Below are 22,760 nucleotides of genomic sequence, written 5' to 3' on the forward strand. Positions count from 1 at the left end.
TTGGTGACTATGTCCAGCATCTTTCTCTGTCTTTTGTTTTTATTTAATTATTTGATATTTTTGACCCATCTTGTTTTGCTACCATTCTTCTCACAACTGTTCTCTTTGGTTCTGTGTATGTTATAGGTTTTGATTCCCCACCCCCCCCCCCCATCTTTCCTTCGTAATCATTTGCATGCTCAGCTTTCAGATTTGAGTGTTACATAGTTCTTGTATTAGGGATTAGTAATTCTGGCTTGCTAGCTACAGGCAGGTGCAAAATCTGTTTGATTCTGCTGTTTGCAGTCAAATCCAAAGGATGGAAGCAACCATCTTACTTTTTTCTCTTGGAAAAAACAGAGGTGTGGAAGCCCCATCAAAATACATAGTATGCATAGGAATAGTATCTTTCATGTCGGTCTTGTTCTACTAGGGATGCCAGCCATGGTTATTGTGTGTAAAAGCTCAGAGGTATCCAGGCAGGGTTGTCCAGAGCTGTCCAGGCAGGTTTGCGAAGCCTTCCGATCATGTTAATCAGCTCTGCCTGCATAATTAATCTTAGCCTTAGAATCTCTATATAAGAATGTGATGTACTGGAAGTAAGTATTCTAAGTTCCTAATTAGTTTGAAGCCCTCCATTAAATTATCTCTGGTTGCCTGGAGGACCAACAGTACCTTTCTCCACTGCTCCTCGTCCTCTTTGCTGGTGACCAGTTGAACTTGTTCTGACTTGCTTACCTAATGTTGTTCCCTACTCGAGCTACTCTTTCAGTGTTCTGGTTAGTCCCTGCACTATTCAATTTTCATTAGTGGTATAATTTTGTTACTTTTTTTTGTACTCTGCATGGGCGGTAAAGTTTTGTAGACTAAACGAGCCCTTTTAGAATCTTGGCTTTAATTACTCAGTTTGGATGAATTTTGGTTGAACGTGATGGCTGAGATTTCCTGTTCCAATTAGCTAAGAAAACTATGAGTTTTGACCAAGAACCTCAAAATCAGAATTAATTATGCTGTTCAATTGTGTCTTCTAAATAGCATGCTTCCAGACTGTACTTTGGAAGTCAGTTCCTTGCATAAATTACTTCTTTATGAGCAGTGGCTGTGTTGTAGCTAGTGGCTAAGTATTTCTGGTGAAGTTCTGAAGTGGTGGGGAGCTTAAATAACAGGCAGTATGTTTGTCCGCACATATCCAAGAAGGTATTTTATGCTGTTGCACTAAAAAGTTGAAATGGATTTAGTGTGATGCTTGAGTTCTTTGCAAAATGGAAGGTGTATGACCCTGGTTCTGTAAACATACAGGTTTATACAGGGTTAATCACTGGTTCAGGTATGCACACAACCTTGCTGGGTGGTTTGAATACCAAATAGTTTTTCAGTAAGTCTAGGTCAATGGATATACTTTAAATGTTTGCTGCACTTAACTGCTCAAAGGAAAGGTGTTAAATATTCTCATCTTTCCTCTTTCAGTTCAGTATTAAGAAAGTGTTTCAGCTTTATTTTCCTGTGGAGTTAATACTTCTGATTGTTTTAAAACTTAGGATTTATATATGAATAGCATAAGCAAGCTGAATTCAAAGATCTTTATATTCAGTTTAGTATTTTGTGTGGATGAATAAGAAAATACTCTAAATGCCTGGACTTTTTTTTTTAATATTTTTGAGTTTTGTAACACAAAGGAGAAATTTATGTAATCCCAAGTAAACATCAGAAAAGGAGTTGTCCTTGATTGAGTTAGAAATACATTTGCGTAGTGTACCTGAGCTTCTCCGCACAGGGACCTTTCTAGGCACCTGTCATGCAGCATGATGCATCTCTGTTTCTGTGCTCTACTTAGCAGAAATTTAAGACCATGAAATGTGGTTGAACTAAGATCAGTTTATTAAACTAATGTACACTTTCAGGGCCTAAGTCTTTAGATGTGAAATGATAGTATATTGCATTTTACTACTTGGGTTGCAATAAAAGGTTTTTATTGTAGCATGTTCTCTTTTGCAGTGACAGATTCCCTAATTAAGGGGAAGGCGTTGCATTAAGTCGTAATGGGGAGATACAGGGCTAGAAAGGACCTTCTTCAATGGAGTCCAGTTTCTGTTTTTGCAAGATGCAATGTTGTATATTTCTGTTCAGGGAGAGGTTGTAAAGGTTGTCTGAATGCATGGAGTGCATATGAGAACATCTGGTAGCATAACTATTGCTACTTTGTTGGTTTTGAGTCTGTCAGCATAATGAGTTTAAAGAATGAAATAAAAAAAATGATGTTATTGAGATACTGAGGCAAATGAAACAGCCTTTTCTAGAATAGGTGGAAGTTTCTAAAGAGTTAAAGGCAAAGAATGTTTCCCTAGTCTTTTATATACCCTCCATCCCTTTTGTTAAAATTTTTTGTCTATAATGTATCCTGACCTCCCAGTCAGTGTGCAACTAACTGGTTAAAAAGCACGAATATTCTGTATTAAATAGATGGAAGAGAAGGCACACCCTTTGTGCTTATAACAGAGAGTATATGTCTTTGCTGCTGTAGTTGCAGATGTCTGCTTAGGCTAAATAAGCATATCTTTTCCTGTAACTTCTAAAATTGAAGTTAAATTTCAGTCTGTAGCAAAGGTCTCATTAGATGCAGAGTGCAGCTGTAACCTTGAGCTAATGAACTGGGTTGATATATTGAGTGAAAATATGTTAAGAAGTTACATGGGACATAGTAATTATGGTCACGTGATTTGAAGACTAATTACAACTACTGAACTTTTGTTGTATCTTAAAAGAGACTTTTCTCCAAGCAGTTTATTGTAAAATATTAAGGTTAATACTTACGTTATGATCAGGACTAGATATATAGAACTGATCTCTCTCACCCAGTTGGTAAGGCTAGCATTAATTTGGTTGCGTAATAATTGCAACATGAGTGGCTTCTTTTAAGGTGCAGAGTTCATAAATTAGGAAGATGGATTATTATGCTGCATTTCAAGTAAGATTATCCTCAGAAAAAGTGGAGCTGATCTTTGTCTTTTGCAAGTTGCTTTTATAATGAGCAGAAGAGAGAACATTCCCAGAACTCGTACTGAGATGACAATATACACAAAACCACTACGTTATTTCTGTGGAAGAATTTTTTTTGGCTGGTAGAAAACTTCATGTATGAAAAATAGTGGGATTAAGTCCTAAGAAGTTTTGAAGAAAGACTGTCCTGTTAAATAGGAGTTGTCGGACTGGGAGTCTGACCTTGGTTTAATTCTTAGAGCACTCAGCCAGTAGGTGATCTTGGCAAATCTGTTAATTTTTCTTTGTTTCTTCATCTGTAAATTAGGTAAAATTTTTATGTGGTCACAGGGCTGCTGAAGATAATTGAAAAAGTTTCTAAAATCAGTTGCACTTGATAGTTATTTGTAGGGGCAGGGAGACTGAAAAGAATGGAAACGCATGTTCTCATGATGATACAAAGGTCCTACAAACTTGAAACTAGGAAACATACTTGCCAGAAATACCAGAAATCCCATTTGTTTAATTTTTCTATTTTATTTCTGTTTTCAGCTAAAAAAATAAACATACTCATGTATGATTATAAATCTACTTGGATAAGCTCATTTTAATGTTGTTCACATCAGTTTGTGTCTTAGGTTCTTTCTTTTTTAATACTGGTAAGGCATCCATTTAATACTATTGAGTGATGAGAAAGTAGGGCTCTATTTATAGATGTGTCTTTCTCTACACAGTATCGTAGATGGGATTTATTCACTGATTTATCAAAGTTTATGGTATCTCAGTATGTGTATGTGGCTGTTAATTTTCTTTCTGTTCTCTGTCTTTCTAATTTTTTTTTGTTCCTTTCTTTTTTTTTTTCTTCTTCTCTCATACTGCCCTGTGAGTTTGTTGTTGGGTCTAAAAAGGTAGGCTGTGATTGCGTATATTTAAAAATAGTTAGCTTTCTTCCATGTACTGCCTTTCCACTCCGCCTTCATTGCATATTTTAGTGTTGCTTTTTATATTTATTTTTCAGTACACACAAAAATAATTGCTGCCTGGAGCCTTACTACTGTGGTTGACCCCTTTTGGCGCATTTGGCAATTATATTTGGTAGCAATGCTGAATTTTTTTGTAGGACACACATAATTTGCTTAGGCGGCTGCTGGCCTCCGGAATTTGCTTTATTTTTTAAACTCCAAAGCCATGAAGCTGTTGCTGCCTGTTTTTGGTTTCCAAATTCAAAAGTTCTGGCAGTCGATCAAATGCCGTAGCTGTGTCTTTTAAGTCTGGATAATGTTATGATTGGTGATATCTATAGTTCTGCATGCTAATTGGAAATAGCGGAATTTGGTGGAAATTTTTGTTGAAGCATTTTGCATGAACACTTTTGCAAATTCATTTTGCATGTTTCTTGTTTTTAAATTTAGCCACTTTGAAATTTTGAGGATCCAGAAATTCCCTCAAATCTGTTGCTGGATGGTCTGTAGTGAAAATAAATTCTGTCTTGAAATATACTATTGTTGCTCTGAATTTTCCATAAAATTATCCTGGGATCCTAGAAAAGAGTTGGGGATGAAAGGGTAAAGCATGTATCTCGTATAGCAAATGAGGTAGAAATGGGAATGTGGTCTAGTAGTGCTTTTTGGTTCCTGGAACAGGTTTATTGTCCTCCAGTTTGAAGTAGTAGTAGTAGTGGTCACTAATGGTAATGATTGTGGTTATTATTCTGAAGAGGATATAAAGAGTGTGTTAGGTACCAAATTAACACAACTAACTTTAGAGAATAAGATTTTAAACTAGTTTTATAGTCAACTATATGTGTACGTGTGTTGAGGAGAGGACCTTCTGAAGAGGAGTTTGGATGACTGACGCTATGGAGTATTCCACATGTGGTCCTTCATTATGTGGCAGTGCCTTCCTTCAAGATATTTCTGAGTGCATCACACTCCAGAAGGGGTTTGTGGTATGTCTTTGGGTGAGACTTAGGTGTGTCTTTGAAACTTAATGTCTTAAATGCTCTTCTAGAGGAAAAATAGAAACAGCTTTTAGCAGTAGGATACTACAAGGAGCTGACCTAGAAAAAGGTTGTCATCTTATCGTAGAAAAAGTAGCAGTTAACTTACATGGACTTTGTGTCATCAATAGGATTAAGCGGTAGAGAGCCAAAATAATCAAACAGTGTTTTAATAAAAAATAAATTAGAAAGAAGCTATCTATAAGCTTCTCACTTTCAGCTTTGTCATGAAGCAAAACTAGCTAGATATTAAAATGAATAATCATAATTTTATGCTGATATATATATGCGTGTATGATTTTTTCCATTACATTTGCACCCCAGTATGCACTGAAGAAACCATCAGTCACTTAGACATGTTTTTATCGACCTAATATTGTAGATACTAGATTTTTTTCAAAACATGCTTCCAAAATATGAAGTAAATTAAATTTTGCTGTCTGTGGAGAATGGGTTTCATTTCAATGAAATCTTTGCCTTTTATCTTTTCGGACATACTTGCAGTAATTGGGGGGGAAGCCTCAATTCATTGTACTTAATTGCAAGCACTAAATTAAGACACGGTTTATGTATTTGTACAGTGCAAACTTACTCTATAATTAGGGAAAAAACATCTTCTAGGAGGATGGTGAAGGCTTGCAGGGACTGTAGGAGATAGCTCCTGTCTTGGCACCACATTTAAGAGCCTAAAAGTGGGTGGAATGAATTCAGTCTTTGAATAATTAATAGTAAATTTCTTCACCACCAGGAATAAATTATCTGTTTGTTTATAAATAAGCAGAGTTTCTAAAAGAGAAGCATTTTGTATGAACAATGTTTATTGATGTCTAAGTGAATAAATGCATTCAAACTTTGCATATATTGACATATGCATAAATCGGCAGCAAAATTAGGTATTGGTTAGGAAGAGCTGTTGGTGAGGCACTACGATTGAAACGATTCTGGTATTAAGTTCTGGTTGAGGAGTCTGGCACCATCTCTCTTCCTTTTGTTATATGACTATTTATGAACTTAATCATATGCAATCTGGAAAATCTTGAAAAGCCCTTAAAAACTACAGTTTTGAGAGAATAAGAAATGTAATTTGTCCATAAACAGAGTTTACTTGAAAGAGTAGAGAGAGGAAATTTGAAGTGTTAGCATCTTTGAAAGGAATTATAGCTGTGTAAGGAAACAACGATTCTCCAATTCCACTATTTATTCTGTGTTAAAAAAATAAAATTAAAAGCAATATAACACTTATAATCTTAATTTCATTCTGGAATGCATAGATTAATAAAACCTGACTTGTAAACAATTTATACTCTCCTACACAATACTGATTCAAAATTACAAAGTAACTTTTTGATTAAGGTATTTCTCTATAAGCCAAAGCTTAGACTGAAATTTTGGTAAGATTTGGTGCCCTTCCATAGTTCATGCAGAGCAGCTTTAATTTTCACTTTGAATTTTCTTACATTTTTTTTCTTAAAAAGATCTGTAAAGTACATGCTTGTTGAAAAATGAAAGAAAAAAAATACTGCGATACATCTGAAAGATAAAGATCAAAAGTTGTCTTGTATTTAGCTTCGTTTAATGTCATCATCTTCACATCAATTGTGGATACAATGTATCCAGAAAAGTAGATCAGAAAAGTGGGAGCATTTATATAGGAGTTACTTGTAACTTTTTAGATGGAGAGGAGCAATAGGAGACATGTTTCTTGTCTCCTTCTATAATTTCCAGTTTTTCTTGCAAACAATGACACTGGTTCTGATTGCTTTTCTATTTAATTTTTATAAGGACATTGTATGTGCTTCCATGTATCTTAACCTTTTTAAATTTCTCTCCTCCATCCATATAAATCAGTTACTTTTTCTTCATCTTCTTGATGAACTATTCTTTTTTTCGAACCAACTACAAGGAATAAGACATTATTTCGTTATTTGGTGGCTGAACGCAGTGGTTATCTTTTGAACTTGATGCTTCTCTTTGGTGTAAAAAACCCAACCCAACCCAAGAACCTCAAAAGCAAACAAACCAGTAACATGTAATTGTTTTCATTATTATAATTTCTCCTAGCATTTCTGCTTTAAAATCTAAAGGAAATAAATTAATATGCTTATTCCTACTCTTATACTTCGTATGTTCTGTTCCCCTTTTACTTTTTTTTTTCCACATTACAGACTTCATGAAGACAGTCTGTTTAGATGTGTTATGAGAGATCATTTCAGTCATACTTTAATTCATCTCTAGCGTCCTCTGGGAAGTTCTTTGCTGGAAACCCCCCCACTACCTCAAACCCTATTTCTTTGCATAATTGTGGCATTTCCTCTTGTATTCAAATCTTTCTCTAGAGTATAAGAGTTCAGCATCTGGAGAATGGATGTTACCCTGGTGGTGTTTGGTTGGTTTTTTTTTTTTGTTTTTTTTTTTTTTTATGTTGTTAGGTTCAAATATACTAGGTAATTTTTTAAAAGATATTCTGTTGGTCTTAGTTTAATTGCAAAAGTATCACTACAGCTTCTAAAAGCTAAAAATGTAGAACTATGACAGTCAATCTGAGATGGTTCTTTGTATTTTTGGAAACCTGTCTTAACCAGTTTCTTTGGAGATAAATCATGTGTACAATAAAGAATGACAGATAACTTTTAGTTTAAACCATCCAAAGAAAAAAGATTTTTTTCTTCCTTGGTGTGAAGTTAGGACAATGAAATTGTATGCCTCTCTGTATATTTATGTACTTAAAAGACATTGTTAGAACAAAAGGATATACTGTTGGACTAATGTAGATAAATGAATAAAATATCTAAGTTGATGTTTAATTTTTCTCTAAGAAAACAATTTTATAAGGTAGGGCAAGGGCATTCTTGCTAGGGAATGCTTTTGCAGGACAGAGAACAGGAGGACTGCTGATGGACTCAGGAGAGCAGCATTGTTCTGAACTGTGTCTTAAATCATGAGGTGCTTTGAAAGTCTAGGTGTCTTAGTTTACATCTGTTACATTTCTTTAGCTGCAACTTACTAAAAAGCTAAATAGTAACGTTAGTGTCTCTATCGCGTGGATTTGTGCCCCAGTTGCCTTTTCAGTTGTACCAAAGTGTCTGTTTAGTATTTTCAGGAGGACTGCATTGGCCTTGGCTATTAATTTTGTTTGGAAAAGGAAAGAACTTCACCGTTTATTTTAGTATGTAAAGAAAGGAGTAGCGAGAGAAACCCCGTCAGTTCTTGCCTGAAGTGGTAGTGGTCTTTCACTGATCATCCCTTTAAAAGAAAAACGTACCTGTTTCAGGACCATGACATTTCTAAGAAGACAGTATTTCTTCACAAACATAAGCAACTCTTCACAAACTACGAGGAGCCAACGCTGGCAGGAGCAGCGGTCGCTGCGTGCCGAGAGGACTGCGAGGCTTGCGAGGCCCCCGCCGGGTGTCTGAGGGGATTTCTGGGCCGCCGACACCTCTCGGCTGTGTGCGGGGAGGGATCAAGCGACGGGTCTCCCCGGAGGAGAGCGGCGGGCCACAGCTGGGCGCTGCCGGCGGTCCGCGCGGCCAGGAGAAAGCGCGGGAAGCCGCGGATCGCCGGTCCTCCGGGGGCGGTACCAGCCGTTTGCGCGGGGAGGGCTCCGGACTCTGCTAGTGATCGGGCTGCCGCTTGCTCTGCTTATCCTCAGGCTTGGGCTGCTGCCCCGACATGTCACCCCAGCTAGCTGGTGGCTGTGCAAGCCTACCCGGCGGCTGGAGGTCTCCGGGGAAGCAGAAGGGCTGATCAGGCAGTGCTTTGAGGTTGTCGGCAGCATGGTGGTAGAAACCAGGCAAGGGCCGTGCTCTGCAGCAGACAGGAACGGGCCGCCACGCCAGCGGAGGCAGCCACCCAGGCAGAGCTTGCTGTGAGGGCAGCTGCTGCCCAGGTGGAGGGCTGCAAAGACTGCGTCCCTGCCTCCTGGGTGCAGGGGGTGGAAGCTCCACCTGTGCGAGGTGTGCTCTGGTGGGCTCACTCAGGCAGCGGGTGCAGGAGCTGCAGGAGGAAGGAGCAGCTGGGCTAAACAAGAGTATTACTTGAGGCTTTGCAAGAAGAAATGCTGGGGCCCCATGGCACTGACCTCCAGGGACCACTGGGCAAAGAGCTTCACCAGCAAACTGACGGCACCTTGGAGCCGGAGGCGCCATGGTCTCTTATGACCCATCGGAACAGGACATCACTTCAGTCTCCTTCCTTTTAAGTACCAGCCAGCAACAGATACGAAGCCTTGGCAGAGGACAAAAACCCATGAGCAAAATTCACAGGGAGAAGCCGCACCAGCAGCACACAGTAAAAGCTGCAAAAGGACACAGCAAGTGCTAGTAGTGTGCAACCGTTGAGAGGCACTGAGGCACCTGTCTGCCAGCACGGTATACAGTCAAGGGAGGTTTGCTGCTTGCCAGGAGCCAAGATCTGGGATGTCAGAGGGAGATGACTGCCCCAGCTGGTTAAAAGCACAGAGTACTGTCCCTGCTTCTTTTCCACGTGGACACGGATGAGATGGTAAAGCAGAACCTGGGCAAGGTCAAGCAGGACTTCAGAGCCTTGGGGGTGCAAGTAAAGGGACAGTTGCCCAAGTGATTTTCTTCCCCGTCTTGCCAGTCAGAGGTGGGGGTACAGGCAGAAGTCGATGCATCATGCAGATCAATACATGGCTTCCTGGCTGGTGGTGTCACTAGGGCTTTGGTTTCTGTGATCATGGGCAGTCCTTCAATGAATACAGCCTGTTGGGGAGAGATAGGATCCACCTACCTAGAAGAGGCAGGACTAGGCTAGCAGATTGGCTGACTTCACGAATCGTGCTTTAAACTAACAAACTTGGGGTGTTAGTGTCCAAAGCTGTGACACCTGCATGTTCATAGGCAACAGGGTAGGTATGTGCACCTACAAGAGTAGTAAGGAATGCTCCCCAACCCTCTCCAAAGGCAAGAATCCTAAGTTCAGCCACCTCAAGTGCATGTCTAGCAATGCAAGTAGTCTGAGCAACAAAAAGGAGGAAATGGAGCTCCATAATTCTGAGAATTATGATGTCATAGGAAACACAGAAATATGGTGGGAATACTCACATAAACTGGAAGATGACAGTGGATGGCTACAAGCTCTTTCAGAAAGATAGGAAGGGAAGAAGAGGTCATAGAGTTGCACTTCATGTGAAAGAGAAATTTGAATGTATGGAGCTGAGCTATGGAGACCATGAAAGTTCTGTTGAATGTCTTTGGATCAAGATTAGAGGGATCATGACCAGGGGACATCTTATGGCAGATATCTGTTACTAGCCTCCCAATCAGGATGATAAGGCTGATGAAACCTTACTTCAGCTGCTTAAGGAGGTCTTGGGCCAACAGAACCTGCTCCTCATGGGTGACTTCAATTACATGGACATTTGTTGGGAAAGCAACACAGTGGTGCACAAGTTCTCTGTCAGTTTCCTGGAATGCACTGAGGACTGCTTCCTGCTATAGATGCTGGACCTGCGACTAGGAATGGTGCAGTGCTAGATTTACTGCTCACAAACCGAGAAGACTTGTTTGACAACGTAACTACCAATGGTAGCCTTGGATACAGCGACAACAACATTGGGGAGTTTAAGATCCTGGTGAGCACACTGAAGACTAGTAGCAGGACAAAGACCCGGGATTTTAGAAGAGCCAACTTCAAGATGCTTAGAGCCCAGATGGGAGGGATTCGATGGGAAGTATCCATGGACAGCAAAGGAGCTTGTGAGTGCTGGGAGTTATTCAAGAAGAGCCTCCTGGAAGCACAAGAACAGTCCATTCCCTACCAAGGGAAAGGAATAAGGCAGAACAAGAGACCATCCTAGCTTAACAATGAGCTTTTGGGTGTACTTAAAAGCAAAAAAGAAGCATACCAGCTATGGAAAGGCAACCAGATACGCACTGAGGATTACAAGAACCTTGCTTTGGAGGTTTCCAAAATGTGACTGGACAGGCTGCTAGATAATCTCATCTAGGCTCCCTTTCCTATGAAAGGTTGGACCGGATGATCTTTCAAGGTCCCTTCCAACCTGTCTGATTCTATGATTCTGTTTTATTTCATTTGTGACAAGGCTATTGAAGTGCTCTGAAGTGCAGTCTTTTAACTTTGTAACTCTATCTGCATAAATGCTGTGTAGCCAACATATGTGATGCATTGGGGTTTTTTTCAGTATCTCCTCAAAATGTTGGTTCTTTTGCATATTATGGTGGTTAGAATTCATACTGGATGTTTGCTCAGAGAAACAGAGTAAATTAACGTTGATCTCCTATTAAGGAGAAAAGAAAATTGACTTTAGGTGTTTATTACCTCAAGTAAGTGTTTCCTGGAAATAACTGTAAATTTTACCTTTTATTTTGCAGACACTATAAGAAGCGTTGTCAAGGCCGGATGCGGAAACATGTTGGTGACCTGTGTTTACAAGCTGGGATGTTACAAGATTCCTTGGTGCATTATCACATGGCGGTGGAACTTCTGCGGTCTGTGAATGACTTTCTGTGGCTTGGAGGTAGGATTAATTGATGATAGTGAATCAAATAAATAGTTGCTAAACCCAAGTAAATCAAACTATCTTCAATAACTCTTCTGTATTATGAAAATGATTTTGGTGACCAAAATCTGAATATCAGGTGTGACTAAAAACTAAGTCAAAATAAAAATTAGTTAATAAGACATGAGAAAGAAATGTGTTTAAGAAAACCTGCAACATAAAATGTATTATTGTAGTAAAGCATGTACTTAGAAAAAAAACCTGTGTGTGGCTTTTTAATACTTCTCTGGAAGATGTTTATTTTTTCAGTGGATTGTACGGCTGCTTTAAAAAATCTTGCTTGCAGATATCTACTATGGACTGTTAGCAGAAGGTTTTTGTCTTTACATCTGCCAAAGCCACAAGTGTTTAAGTTCCATGAGCATAACTTACTTCCTTTCATGTTAGTTCCTAGGCTTCACTTTTTCCCTGACTTTTCCTTCCTCCTTTCCTTTTCTTTTTTGCCATTCTGCTTTTTTCTATTTACTGGACATACAAGTCATCTTTGAGCACAATTTCTGCTTCTCAGTTTCATACCCTTTTAGGAAAATTGCTGTCTCCAGTTCTTAGCTTTTAGCTTTCTCATTCTACTTGGAAATCCATTTAGCTTCCTAATAGCTCTGTACGTTACATATTATGAAAACCATAATACTTTCTGACTTTCTACTTCTTTCCTTCTACTCTTTCAGAAGGTTAAATGGCTCAGGATTCTTCAAGCTGGAAAGGAGAACTTTTCTACTTCTGCAGGGCATGTAAATAATTTAAGGCCTATCTGTTGGACTACCAAATTATATGTCTAGACTCAGAATGATTTGGATTGGAAGTGACCTCTGGAGGTCCCCACATCTGATCTCCTGCTCATACCACATCCAGTTAAATCAGGTTTCTCAGGGACCTGTCCAGTTGAGTTTTAGGTATATTTAAGGACGGAAGTTCTACAAACTCTGAGCAATCTGTTCTAATGTTTTGCTGCCTGTAGTTTGAAAAAAAAAAAAAAAAAACCAACAACAAAACATAAATTGTTCCTACATTACAGCAGAATTTCCTGTGTCAACTTGCGTTGACCCTCATCCAATCACTGCACCTCTGAGAAGCATCCGACTCCATCTCTTCTGTGTCTCCCCACTGGGTGTTTACAGACAGCAATAAGATCTCTTAGCTTCTTGTTCTTAAGGCTTAACAAACGCAGTTCTCTCTGCTCCTGACATGTCATGGCCTCCAGCCCCCTGACCATTTTGATGGCCGTCCACTGGACTCACTTCAGGATGTCAATGTCTTTCTAGTACTGGGGAGCCCAAAGCTGGACACAGTGCTCCAGTCGTGGTCTCTCAGATGCAGAATAGAGGGGAGTAATTGCTTCCCTTGGCTTGCTGGCTACACTGTGGCTGTTACAGCCCAGTATGCAGTTGGCCACCATTGTTGCAAGGGCCTACTACCGACTGCTGTTAACTTGTTGTCCACTACAACCGTCTGGTCCTCTTCTGCAAAGCTGCTTCCCAGCTGGTCAGCTCTCAGGCTGCACTGCTGCATGGGCTAATCCCATCTGAGATACATGAGCCTTTCTTGAACTCTCCTGTTGGCCCATACCTCCAGCCTGTCAAGTTCTCTCTGCACTGAAGGCCTGCCCTACTGTTCCCCCTAATTTGGTATCACCCAGGAATTTTCTGGGAGTGCTCTGTGCAATCATCCAGGCTGTTAATGAAGACATTAGAGTATTGTTCCCAGTATTCATCCCTCAGGGACACCACTAGTAACTGGCAACCATTTGGACTTCATACTGCCGATCATAATCCTTTGAGCCTGGCCATCCAGCCCATTTTCCACCTACTTTATAGGCCAGCTGTCCAAATCTTATCAATTTGGCTATAAGCATGATATGGGAGACCATGTCCAAAGGTTGTGTGAAAGTCAAAATATCCAATATCCACTGCTGTTCCGTTGTCCACTGAGCTAATCATCTCATCCTAGGAGGCACTGAGGTTGCCAAGGACTGATTTATCCCCAGTAGATCAATATTTGCTGTTCCCAGTCACCTTCTTGTCCTTCATGTGCTTAGAAATGGCTTCCAGAAGGATTTCTTTATAGCCTTGCCAGGGAGTTGAGGTTGATCTGCCTGTAGACCCCTGGTACTTCCTTCTTGTGATGTTTTGCTTTGTCCAGACATTAGAAACCTCCCCCAACGGACGTGACCCATTGGAGGTGGTAAGAGAGTGGCTTCACATTGGCCAGCTATCTTGGCATCCATGGTTGCATCTTATCTGGTTTTGTGGATTTGCATCCAATTGGATTAAGTGCTTTGTACGTCTGTCTTTCTCTACTGTGGGTACTGTGTGCTCCTACAGACTGCTAGTAGGCTTGGGGACCTGGGAGGTCTGAGGGTAAACCTTACCAGTGAAAACAGAGATACAAAGGACATTGAGTATCTCAGGCTTTTCCATGACCTTTGTCACTAGGTCTCCAATCTGAGGCACACTTAATGTTGTTTAAATACACTTTACTCCGTGATACTTCATTTCTGGCAAGTATCTCTACTAATTTGTTGGCTTTTTTCTTTACAGCTGCTCTTGAGGGGTTATGCTCAGCATCAGTCATCTATCATTATCCAGGTGGTACTGGAGGTAAAGTTGGATCTCGCAGGGCACAAGGAGGTTCTCTTTCTGCTGAGGCAGGCAACAGGCACAGACCAGGTAAGGATGCAATTTCATTTTTACTCTGTTTGCCACCACTGAACATCTGAAAATTTCCTCCCTACTTCCTGTGTAAAGTTACACCGATGAGAGGATAAACTGGAGGAGGGGGTGGGAGGGGACACCTGTGTTTCTTTTTAAGATTTTTACGTTAATAACTCTTCTACTGTTTTGGTGTTAATGTCAACGTGCCTGCTTTGCATAGAGTTGCAAAGCTTTTGGTCTCTTCATCTGATTGTTAATAGTGTCTGTGTTACTTTGAATTTTGCTGGAGGAGATACAGACGTATCTCATGAAGTACATATGATGTGGCAGAGGTGCACATATTAAGAATAAGCTAGGTACTTTTATTCAGAGGTGTTTTGCTATTAAAAGTCAACATATAATAAGTAAATTTGGTTAACTAAATACCAATAAACCAACATAATTTTTAAGATTTAGGATACTTCTTCTGAACTCTTAGATTGTGTAACTAATATAAGGATTGTATTAACATTGATATGATAAACATTCTTTGACAAATGGTCTGCTTAAAATATTTTAGAAACTATTAGGAGAGTAACAGAGAGAAAAAAAATAGAAAATATCATTAAGTCTGCAGTTCACCTGCATCTGGAATATTGTATGACATTTCAGTTTTCCCTCTCAAAAGGGTGTTCATGTTCCTTATGTCCCATTTTTCCACTGGAAGGAGGTTGCAGATTGGCAACAAAGATGACCTTGGTATGGTCTCTTTACAAAGAATAACTGAATAGCCTAGGACTCAGCAGTTTTGCAAAAGAGATGGCTGAGGAGGAATATGAGAGAGCGCTCTAATATGGTGGATGTTGTGGAAGAGGATGGATAGGGATCAGAGGTTCACTGTTTCTTCTGATAGAAGAACTGGAAGATATCAAATAGAGCTAGCAGATGGAAAAGCAAATTAAAGGAATTATTCTTTATCCAATGTATAGGTGTGGCCTGGAACTCCTTGTCATTAGTAGTTACCAGATCTGGTAGTGTGATAGAGGCAAGGCTGCTGCAACTCCATGCCCCCAGGCCCAGCCAGCCATGAGGCTGAGTGTGCATTTCCAATAGATGTAGAAGCACGCACACACACACTGAGTGTACACACAGCCACACAGACCAACACAGACAGAAAACACAGCACTCGTATAAACGCAGACAGCACTAGCAGCCTGATCCCACTCCCCTCTCTGGCTGATCAGGATGAAAGCCTGTTAGTAGTATGGATCCATCCAGTAGCTGGCCATTGGATTGCACCAGTTACTGGCACCTGGACCTGGAAGCCTCCGAGACCCAGAGCCCCATTCCAGTTGTTGGTACTTAGACCTACACACACACACATGCACTCCCCTTATCCCTCTGTTTTTTCATGCTTGTTCCTTAACTGCCTTGATCCTTCATTTTCCTTGTCTTTGGTTTGTCCCCTACACATCCCATGAGAAATCTTGTGCAATCCCAAGATGTTCTTTTCCTGTATCCTATAATAAGCCACATATCCCTGTAAGCGGTAACCCCACAGTCTGTAAGGTGATCCAGAGAGCTGCTCATCTTAACTGATCTTGATGGGTTTCACCCCTGGACAGCTCTGTTGGCTCTGATTAGGTTATTGGGCTTCAGCTGATTGTTACTGTTCCTCTGTGCTCCTTTGTGTTTGTGGAGATGAGCCTTTAATCGCATAACGTAATACTTGCCACACAATGTTAAGGCTCCTAAAAGTTTCTATGGCTTGCAGGAGAGGCTGGCTAGGGTGGTGAAAGAAAAATGTGTTGGTTATTACAAGCTAGATGGGCCTTTCGTCTAACCTAGCACAGCTGTTTCTATGTATATACACAGGTTCTTATGCAGAACTGAAACAAACAGAAGCTGGGTTTAAGTGGTGGTGTTAAGTGCTCTTGTGTGCAATGTGATCAAAATGAATTCCTTCATCTAAAAAGTCCAACCACCCATCTTTATTCATCTATAAGTCACAATCTAGTAAACACTTGCTTTGTATTATCTTTATAACAAACCGTGTATGTTGACACCAGATAATTATGATAGTAAAATTACCTTATTTCAGGAGAGAATACTAATTTTTCATATAATATCTAGCCATTAAAATCTGTGCATTTGGTCCCATGACCTATAAGTACATTTTATGTTGGCTGTTACAGTATAATTTCACACAGTTATTGACCTTTGTCCATTTTTCAATGAATATTTAACAGTAGATGTTGCAATCTTTTTGTTTGTAATGAGTACTCCTTGTTACTAAAGAAGGTGACAAATAAATCACAGCTATCAGAATAATTGAATATATATTTTGGGTATGTTATTGCTGCTTCTCTGTATTTGTTGTCTTGTCATTCAAAGTCCTGTTTGCAAACTTGTTAGTGTGGTTGTATTTTAAAAACATTTTAGTTTCATGTGAAAGGATTTTGCAAAGGACTTTTGTGTGAAGAAAAACTGATTACAGGGTTTTTGTCATCCCTTGCAGATGAAAAAGTTACTTCATGGTCCATTAGATACTGTTCCCTAACTCCAGTTATGATCTCTTAATGTTTTGAGATCTGAACTGTTGAACTCTGTCTAGCCAAACAGCTATTATTGTGATGTCTTTTTCCTACAAGGTTTTCTGAAAGTTTCTTTTCAATACCTTTTCTTGACTTTGCAGTGCCTTTCATATAAATCTTTTCAAACTGCACGTTTGTCTATAATCTACTTTGTTATAATTAATTTTGCGAGGACAGTATTTAATCTGGGGAACAAATTCCAGCGTATCTTTCTGTAGGATAAGGCCAGAAACAAAAGGGGTTTCCAAATTCTGTGCAAATCAAGAAATGCCATACTTGGAACTGACATTCAATTCGTGCCTACTTTTGAGACATATAGATGTGAGTTACCTTTATTGCTTCCTGATGTGCCTGGAATTGCACCTCTTCTTGTGCCTGTACTTCAGCCTTAACAGGACAGGGTTTCTTGGTACTGCCTTTGTGCCCAGACCTGGTCAAGAGAAACATCTTTCTCTTGAATCTCCTGTGACTTCCACCATTTGGCATTTTTAGGCTATAGCACAGGACCTGGCTGCTCAAAAAATGTTGTGGTGTCTGCTTTATATAGAAACGTCTTTGGAAAGGGAAGTATTAATATCGTCACTCTTTGTATAATACAGAGCACAAGCTTAAGAGGGCAGTGTTCAAGGGGGTTTTTTTTGGTGTGGGTTTTTTTCTCCCCTACTAAGTAGCATTGCAATATATTTCATACCTACCTGTAACCACCAGAATATTGTCTGTTTTTTTTGTTGGTGTACCCTTCAGCTTCTTTTGAAACCCTTTTGATAGGAATAGTTCATTCAGAAGAGAATTAGTCGATAACATAGTGTTTAAAGTACTTGTCTGATGGAAGGAGACATGGAATCTTGCCTGCTCTACAGACAGGTTTCTTCCTTGGTCATTGCCATGAGCCCTTGGACTGCAGCATCTTGCCAATTGTGAAAAGGGAACTTTGATGTTTTAAAGAAGTCTGACTTACATTCATAAAACCTTTTGTTTGTAGGGGGAGAGCTTTAGGCTGTGTCCCCTTGAACAGCTGGATTCGTCTCTGCAGCCTTCAGCGTAAAGGAAGATTTTGAGTTGCTTAGTTCCTGTTGGCCAGGAACCTGGCCATGATCTGCTGTCTATGTGATTCGTATGTTGAATAAGCTGAGTTTATATTGCTTTGTGTTTAGCTTACTAGCTGTTTTGAGTTTCTCTATTGTGTTTTATTTGTTCGAAGTGCTAAGCTCTTAATTTTGTCACCTGACCTTCTTCCTCCCCAAGAAGAATTAGGACACCTGAATGAAGCGTTGGAGTATCTTTTTGATCTAGCTCTAAATCTCTACTTTACTAGTCTGGAGTCTGAGCAAATCAACTGAAGGGAGGTCCTGTCTCGCTCATAAAGCAATTGTTTTTGACTGCTTAACCCTTGATCTTAACAATTTTATTGCCATGTTTAGTCAAAATTTAGGGCAACAAGGTGTTACATATCTGATAATCCAACTTTGCAATACTTCTGGCAACTATTTTATGTGAGTAGTCTGGCTTCTTGGGTTGGCATGACTCAATTAGTCAGAAAATTTGATGGAGTGAAATTAATGACAATTGAAAGGGATAAAATTACTTGAAAAGGTTATCCTAGAGTATTGTGTAGATTAAATGAGCTCCCACAAGGAGATTTAAGTATTGTAGGACCTGATCTTAAAATATAGTAAGTGGATTGTGACAGAAACTTGCCAACTAAAACAAGAATAAAGAAAAAGGAGAAAAAGGATATGGCTTTAAATTATACACTGAAAATTCTTCAGTTCTTCTCAATGTGTCTTGGAATTCATTGCAAGTTTATGGGATTTTTACATTTATTTTTTTTAACAAAATGAGATCTAACATATGGTGACTACTTGAATTATAATTGGTAGTCCTTCAAAATAGCAATGATGATTCTAATAAATCTTATAATTTTGTTCAAGCCTGATGTTAGTTATAAAACATTATGAGAGCTTATTTTGTTGGCTATATTTAAGGCTGAAAAAAAAATCATTTTTGTTCCTCCTTTTAGGGGCACAAGAAGTTCTCATTGATCCAGGTACATTATTTTCATGCATGTTTCCAAAGTCTTTTCTTTTATTACTTGCATATGTTCTGCATTTGTACAGATAGCTACTGCCACTTGCCAAAACTAGTACTGATTCCTGATGCTTCAGGTTTTGGCTATAAATCTTCAGGAAACAAAGAGACTGAAGGGTAACTGGCACAAAATAAATGATTTAGTTCTATGATTGTTTCCCTGTAAATTCTAATCAAGATTGTTTCTTCTCATGAGTAGTGAGGATTTTTAATTTTTTGTTTTAAACTGACAAACCTGAATGGTCACATGTAGTCTTGTAGTGTTAAGTGACTCTTTCAGTCATCACTTACAAAGATTTTGCACTTAACTTCCATAAAAACCCTAAGGTATTAATCTACAGATGTGCTTGGTATGATTCTTTAAGGTTGATAAACATATAAAAAAGCTGCTTTAGCATTTGAGCATGTAAAATAACATATTTCTGAATATGTAGAGTAGAAAGTATCTTTCACAGTAGTTTTTAACTGTCTATTGAGAGTTAGGTCCAGCTCTGAAACATGACGATTTCTTTGCCATCTTAGTAGAGAAACCTATTGGAGAAATAAATTACAGTATAACCCTACAGATTAAGTAATAAGTAAAAAGGTACAGAGCCTTGCCAAACCTTTGATGTATGTTTTCAATTTTATTATGTTAACTCTGCAATAAAATTAAATTCTAGAAATAAAATTTTCATGTTCTTTGTAATACCCCAGATTTCCTTGGCTTCTGTTTCAGATTCTTATCCCTTATGTACGTAAAGACTCTTTCTGTCTCTCGCCTTCTTTCTTATCTAAGAAAAGCAATTTCTTACTGTTTTGTCTGAGCCTCAGGTAATTTTTTTTTTTTTTTTTTAATGTGGAAGGCTCAGATTTGGTGGCCTTTGTTACAATGTAACACTTGGTTTTCTGTGATTAGACATAGGGAAGAGAAGTATTTGTTTTAAATAATTGGAGAAGGTAACTTTTCTAATAATTAGTTTATTAAAAAATGCATATTTTTTTTCCTTAGGTGTGCTTTACAAGTACAATTTTTAAGTAGAATAATTCAAAGATTGAAATTGCATATTCAGACGTGGCCATAATCTAATTTTAACAACCTAATATTTTATTCATAGTCTAAATATTCAGACAAGTGTAAAAGATTATGAATATATTTGTTTTTTAGTAAATGCAAGATTATTTCCTGTTTGCTGGTTTATGATGGAATCAATTTTTCACTTGTACTCTTTAAAATAGCGTAGTAAAACAGAACTATTGTTTTCTAGGTAGGGCATGATTTGTTTCTAGGTAGGGCAAGTATTCTTTGTGTATGCTTTGGTCAAACCTACAGTATATCCTAGTTTCTTCTTAGATATTTAGCATTTGCTAAAAGTCCTTCTGCTCATTTCTTACCCTGTTCTGTTCTAGGTGCACTGACTTCAAATGGTATAAATGCAGATACCAGTGCTGAGATAGGACGTGCCAAGAACTGCCTTAGTCCTGAAGACATCATAGATAAATATAAAGAAGCCATTTCTTACTACGGCAAGGTAATCCTACTTATTTTTAAGAAACTTCACTGAACTACTGTGGTTTTGGTTTCAGAGGATCTTCTAAAGCATGTGCAATAAAATTTGTAAAATGTATGATAATGGAAGAAATAGGAATAATTTATACTACTGAACTAAGTGCTCAGTTTAGAGTCTGGAAATTTAGTATTTAGAGCATGTGGAGAGGTACAGGGTCATGGAGGAAATGTGAATGACAAACATTCTTAAAAGAGGGTTTAGAAAAATTAAACAGTTTTCAGCTCTACTGGAGCATTTTTTTAGATTTTTTTTGTGCAAATGCTCAGAGCATAAGATAGTAAGGTAGCTTGATGTTTGTATTCATAATAAGAAGAGAAAAAAATTATTTCATACTGTGGCAATAGTGGCTCAGTATCCACATCAACATTAAAGGTAAGTTTAATCGTATTGCAGTGTAGTTATTTATGCTTTAATCACTTTTTAATTTCAGGTATCTCTCTTGTTTGATATTGAAAGTATCTTTAGGCTAAGCTATGTAAATATGATGTGGCATTTCCATGACTGTGTTGAAGGGAGACTCTCCAAATGAAACAAGATAAATTGAGTGCATGAGTTAATTTATGATCAGGAGCAATGAAAGGTGGGAATTTTGGGGATAGTTTCAGATAAATTTGAATCCATCAATATAACAATAAATCTCAAGTATGCATTCAGCTTTTTATGTTACCTTAAGGGTAAGTTGCTCATCTAGAAAGAGTATGATTTCTTTAGAAGTATAAGATTACTGGACTTTGTTGGACTTAGGGGCAGGATATTTATATTTTGATAATAACATACATTATGTTGTCAGGAAGTAATAACTATGCTTCACTGCATCTTCACTTGCAAATAACGAAGAGCTTTGTCTTAGGACTGATCTATAACTGTTCAAGACAAGCATAGTTAGCTTTTGTCTGTACCTACAGATAGAGTAACTCCTAGCTCTAATGCTGAGGAAGCAGCACTTCCTGCATATTTTTTATGTTATCACTGTGCTTAAGAAACTTTTGTAGCATCTTCAAAAATGGATTGAATCTCCAATGATTTGTTTTGTTGATATACATGCACAAGAGAGGAATATGTAACTGCTTTGGTGGAGTAACTTGCATTTTGTTCTGAGCTTTATTTCTCCCATTAGATTTCAAACATGATAAATACCTGAACAGAGTTTAACTTCAGCAGGAGATAGGCCAACTCAAATATCCAATAACAGTGTTGTTTGAGGAAATAACTACATCAGATTGTTTGTTTAGAAAATTGCCTGTGTTTGTTGTCTGAGCTCAAACAGATCAATACACATCTACATTGTCTCTTGCCTTTCTTAAGCAAGCTAAATAACTGAAACAGTCATTTACAGAAAATGTTTTGTAAGTAGATACTAGAAAACTCAGAATGGTTTGTAATTCGTCATCAGTGATAGTTCTAACTAAAGAGAAAATCGATGTAGTAAAACTAAAGTTCTGTTGCTACAGCTTCCTGTGCTATATAGCATATTTTGTAATAAGTAGAAAAGGCAAAATTAATTCTTCATTTATCATGATAGAACAGTTCAAGTGTTGATGAATTACTGTAAAACAGACCTTTTTGCTTAGGTACCTGTTACACTGTGAAGGCAGAATTTATTTCTTTGCTGCAGACACACTACCCACACCCATCATATATATGAGGTTATCCAAAATTATACTAATATTCCCACCTTTTCTCCTCGTCTGAACTCTCAGACTGAAGCCGTGCTGTGTCTCAAAATGAGAAAACTGAGTGAAGAGGCTGAAAACCATTGTTTTGCATAATAATATTTTAGATAACACCTTAATTTTCACTTGGGCATATGTTGATAATTTCAGTATAGTCACTAGCATTAAGGAATTGCTGGGTTTGGAAGATGTGACAGCTGATTTATGTGTTGAGCAAAAATACTTATAAAATCTAACAGGTGCAATACTTCAATATTACTTTAATTTTCTCCCTCTTCAAGTACAAGAATGCTGGTGTGATTGAACTGGAAGCCTGTGTGAAGGCAGTGAGAGTCCTGGCAATACAGAAAAGGAGCATGGAAGCCTCTGAGTTTCTTCAGAATGCAGTTTATATCAACCTTCGCCAGGTCAGTGCGGAAAGTCCAGTTATTTTTCTCTTCCCATTTGAGAGATTATACTGAAGTGTGAAAGTACTTAGATTCAAGAGACTCCAGTTTATTTTCTGTATCACTACTTTCCTTCTCACTAGGACTTGACTTCTGAGGATTTTCACATCCATGAGTCTGGTTTAAAAGGTATTCAGGGCTCATCTAAAAACACGAGGACTTAGTCTGAGATTAAAGACTCTATTGGTTATTTTCCCTTGTGAAGGAAAAAAATCCCATTGTTGTTCTGTTGTGACGATGTACAAGGGAAAAATAGCTGCTTGGGACAGATCTGCAATGGA

General features: G+C 38.5%; 1 protein-coding gene across 4 annotated transcripts in view; it reads left to right on the forward strand.

The window, feature by feature from the left end:
- The window catches only part of TRAPPC9 (trafficking protein particle complex subunit 9), a 519,558-nt gene that overhangs the window by 2,615 nt on the left and 494,183 nt on the right, over positions 1-22,760 (forward strand). For 3 of the 4 annotated variants that reach the window (XM_030011866.2, XM_030011867.2, XM_030011868.2), the window contains exons 3-7: positions 11,311-11,456; positions 14,036-14,164; positions 18,743-18,769; positions 20,200-20,321; positions 22,315-22,440. In XM_030011866.2, the coding sequence (XP_029867726.1) occupies positions 11,311-11,456; positions 14,036-14,164; positions 18,743-18,769; positions 20,200-20,321; positions 22,315-22,440 (550 nt within the window). The remainder of the gene's footprint in view (positions 1-11,310; positions 11,457-14,035; positions 14,165-18,742; positions 18,770-20,199; positions 20,322-22,314; positions 22,441-22,760) is intronic. The other variant, XM_030011869.2, reaches the window with a different exon arrangement.

Source organism: Aquila chrysaetos, chromosome 4 (genome assembly GCF_900496995.4).
Source record: "Aquila chrysaetos chrysaetos chromosome 4, bAquChr1.4, whole genome shotgun sequence".
Taxonomy (NCBI): Eukaryota; Metazoa; Chordata; class Aves; order Accipitriformes; family Accipitridae; genus Aquila; species Aquila chrysaetos.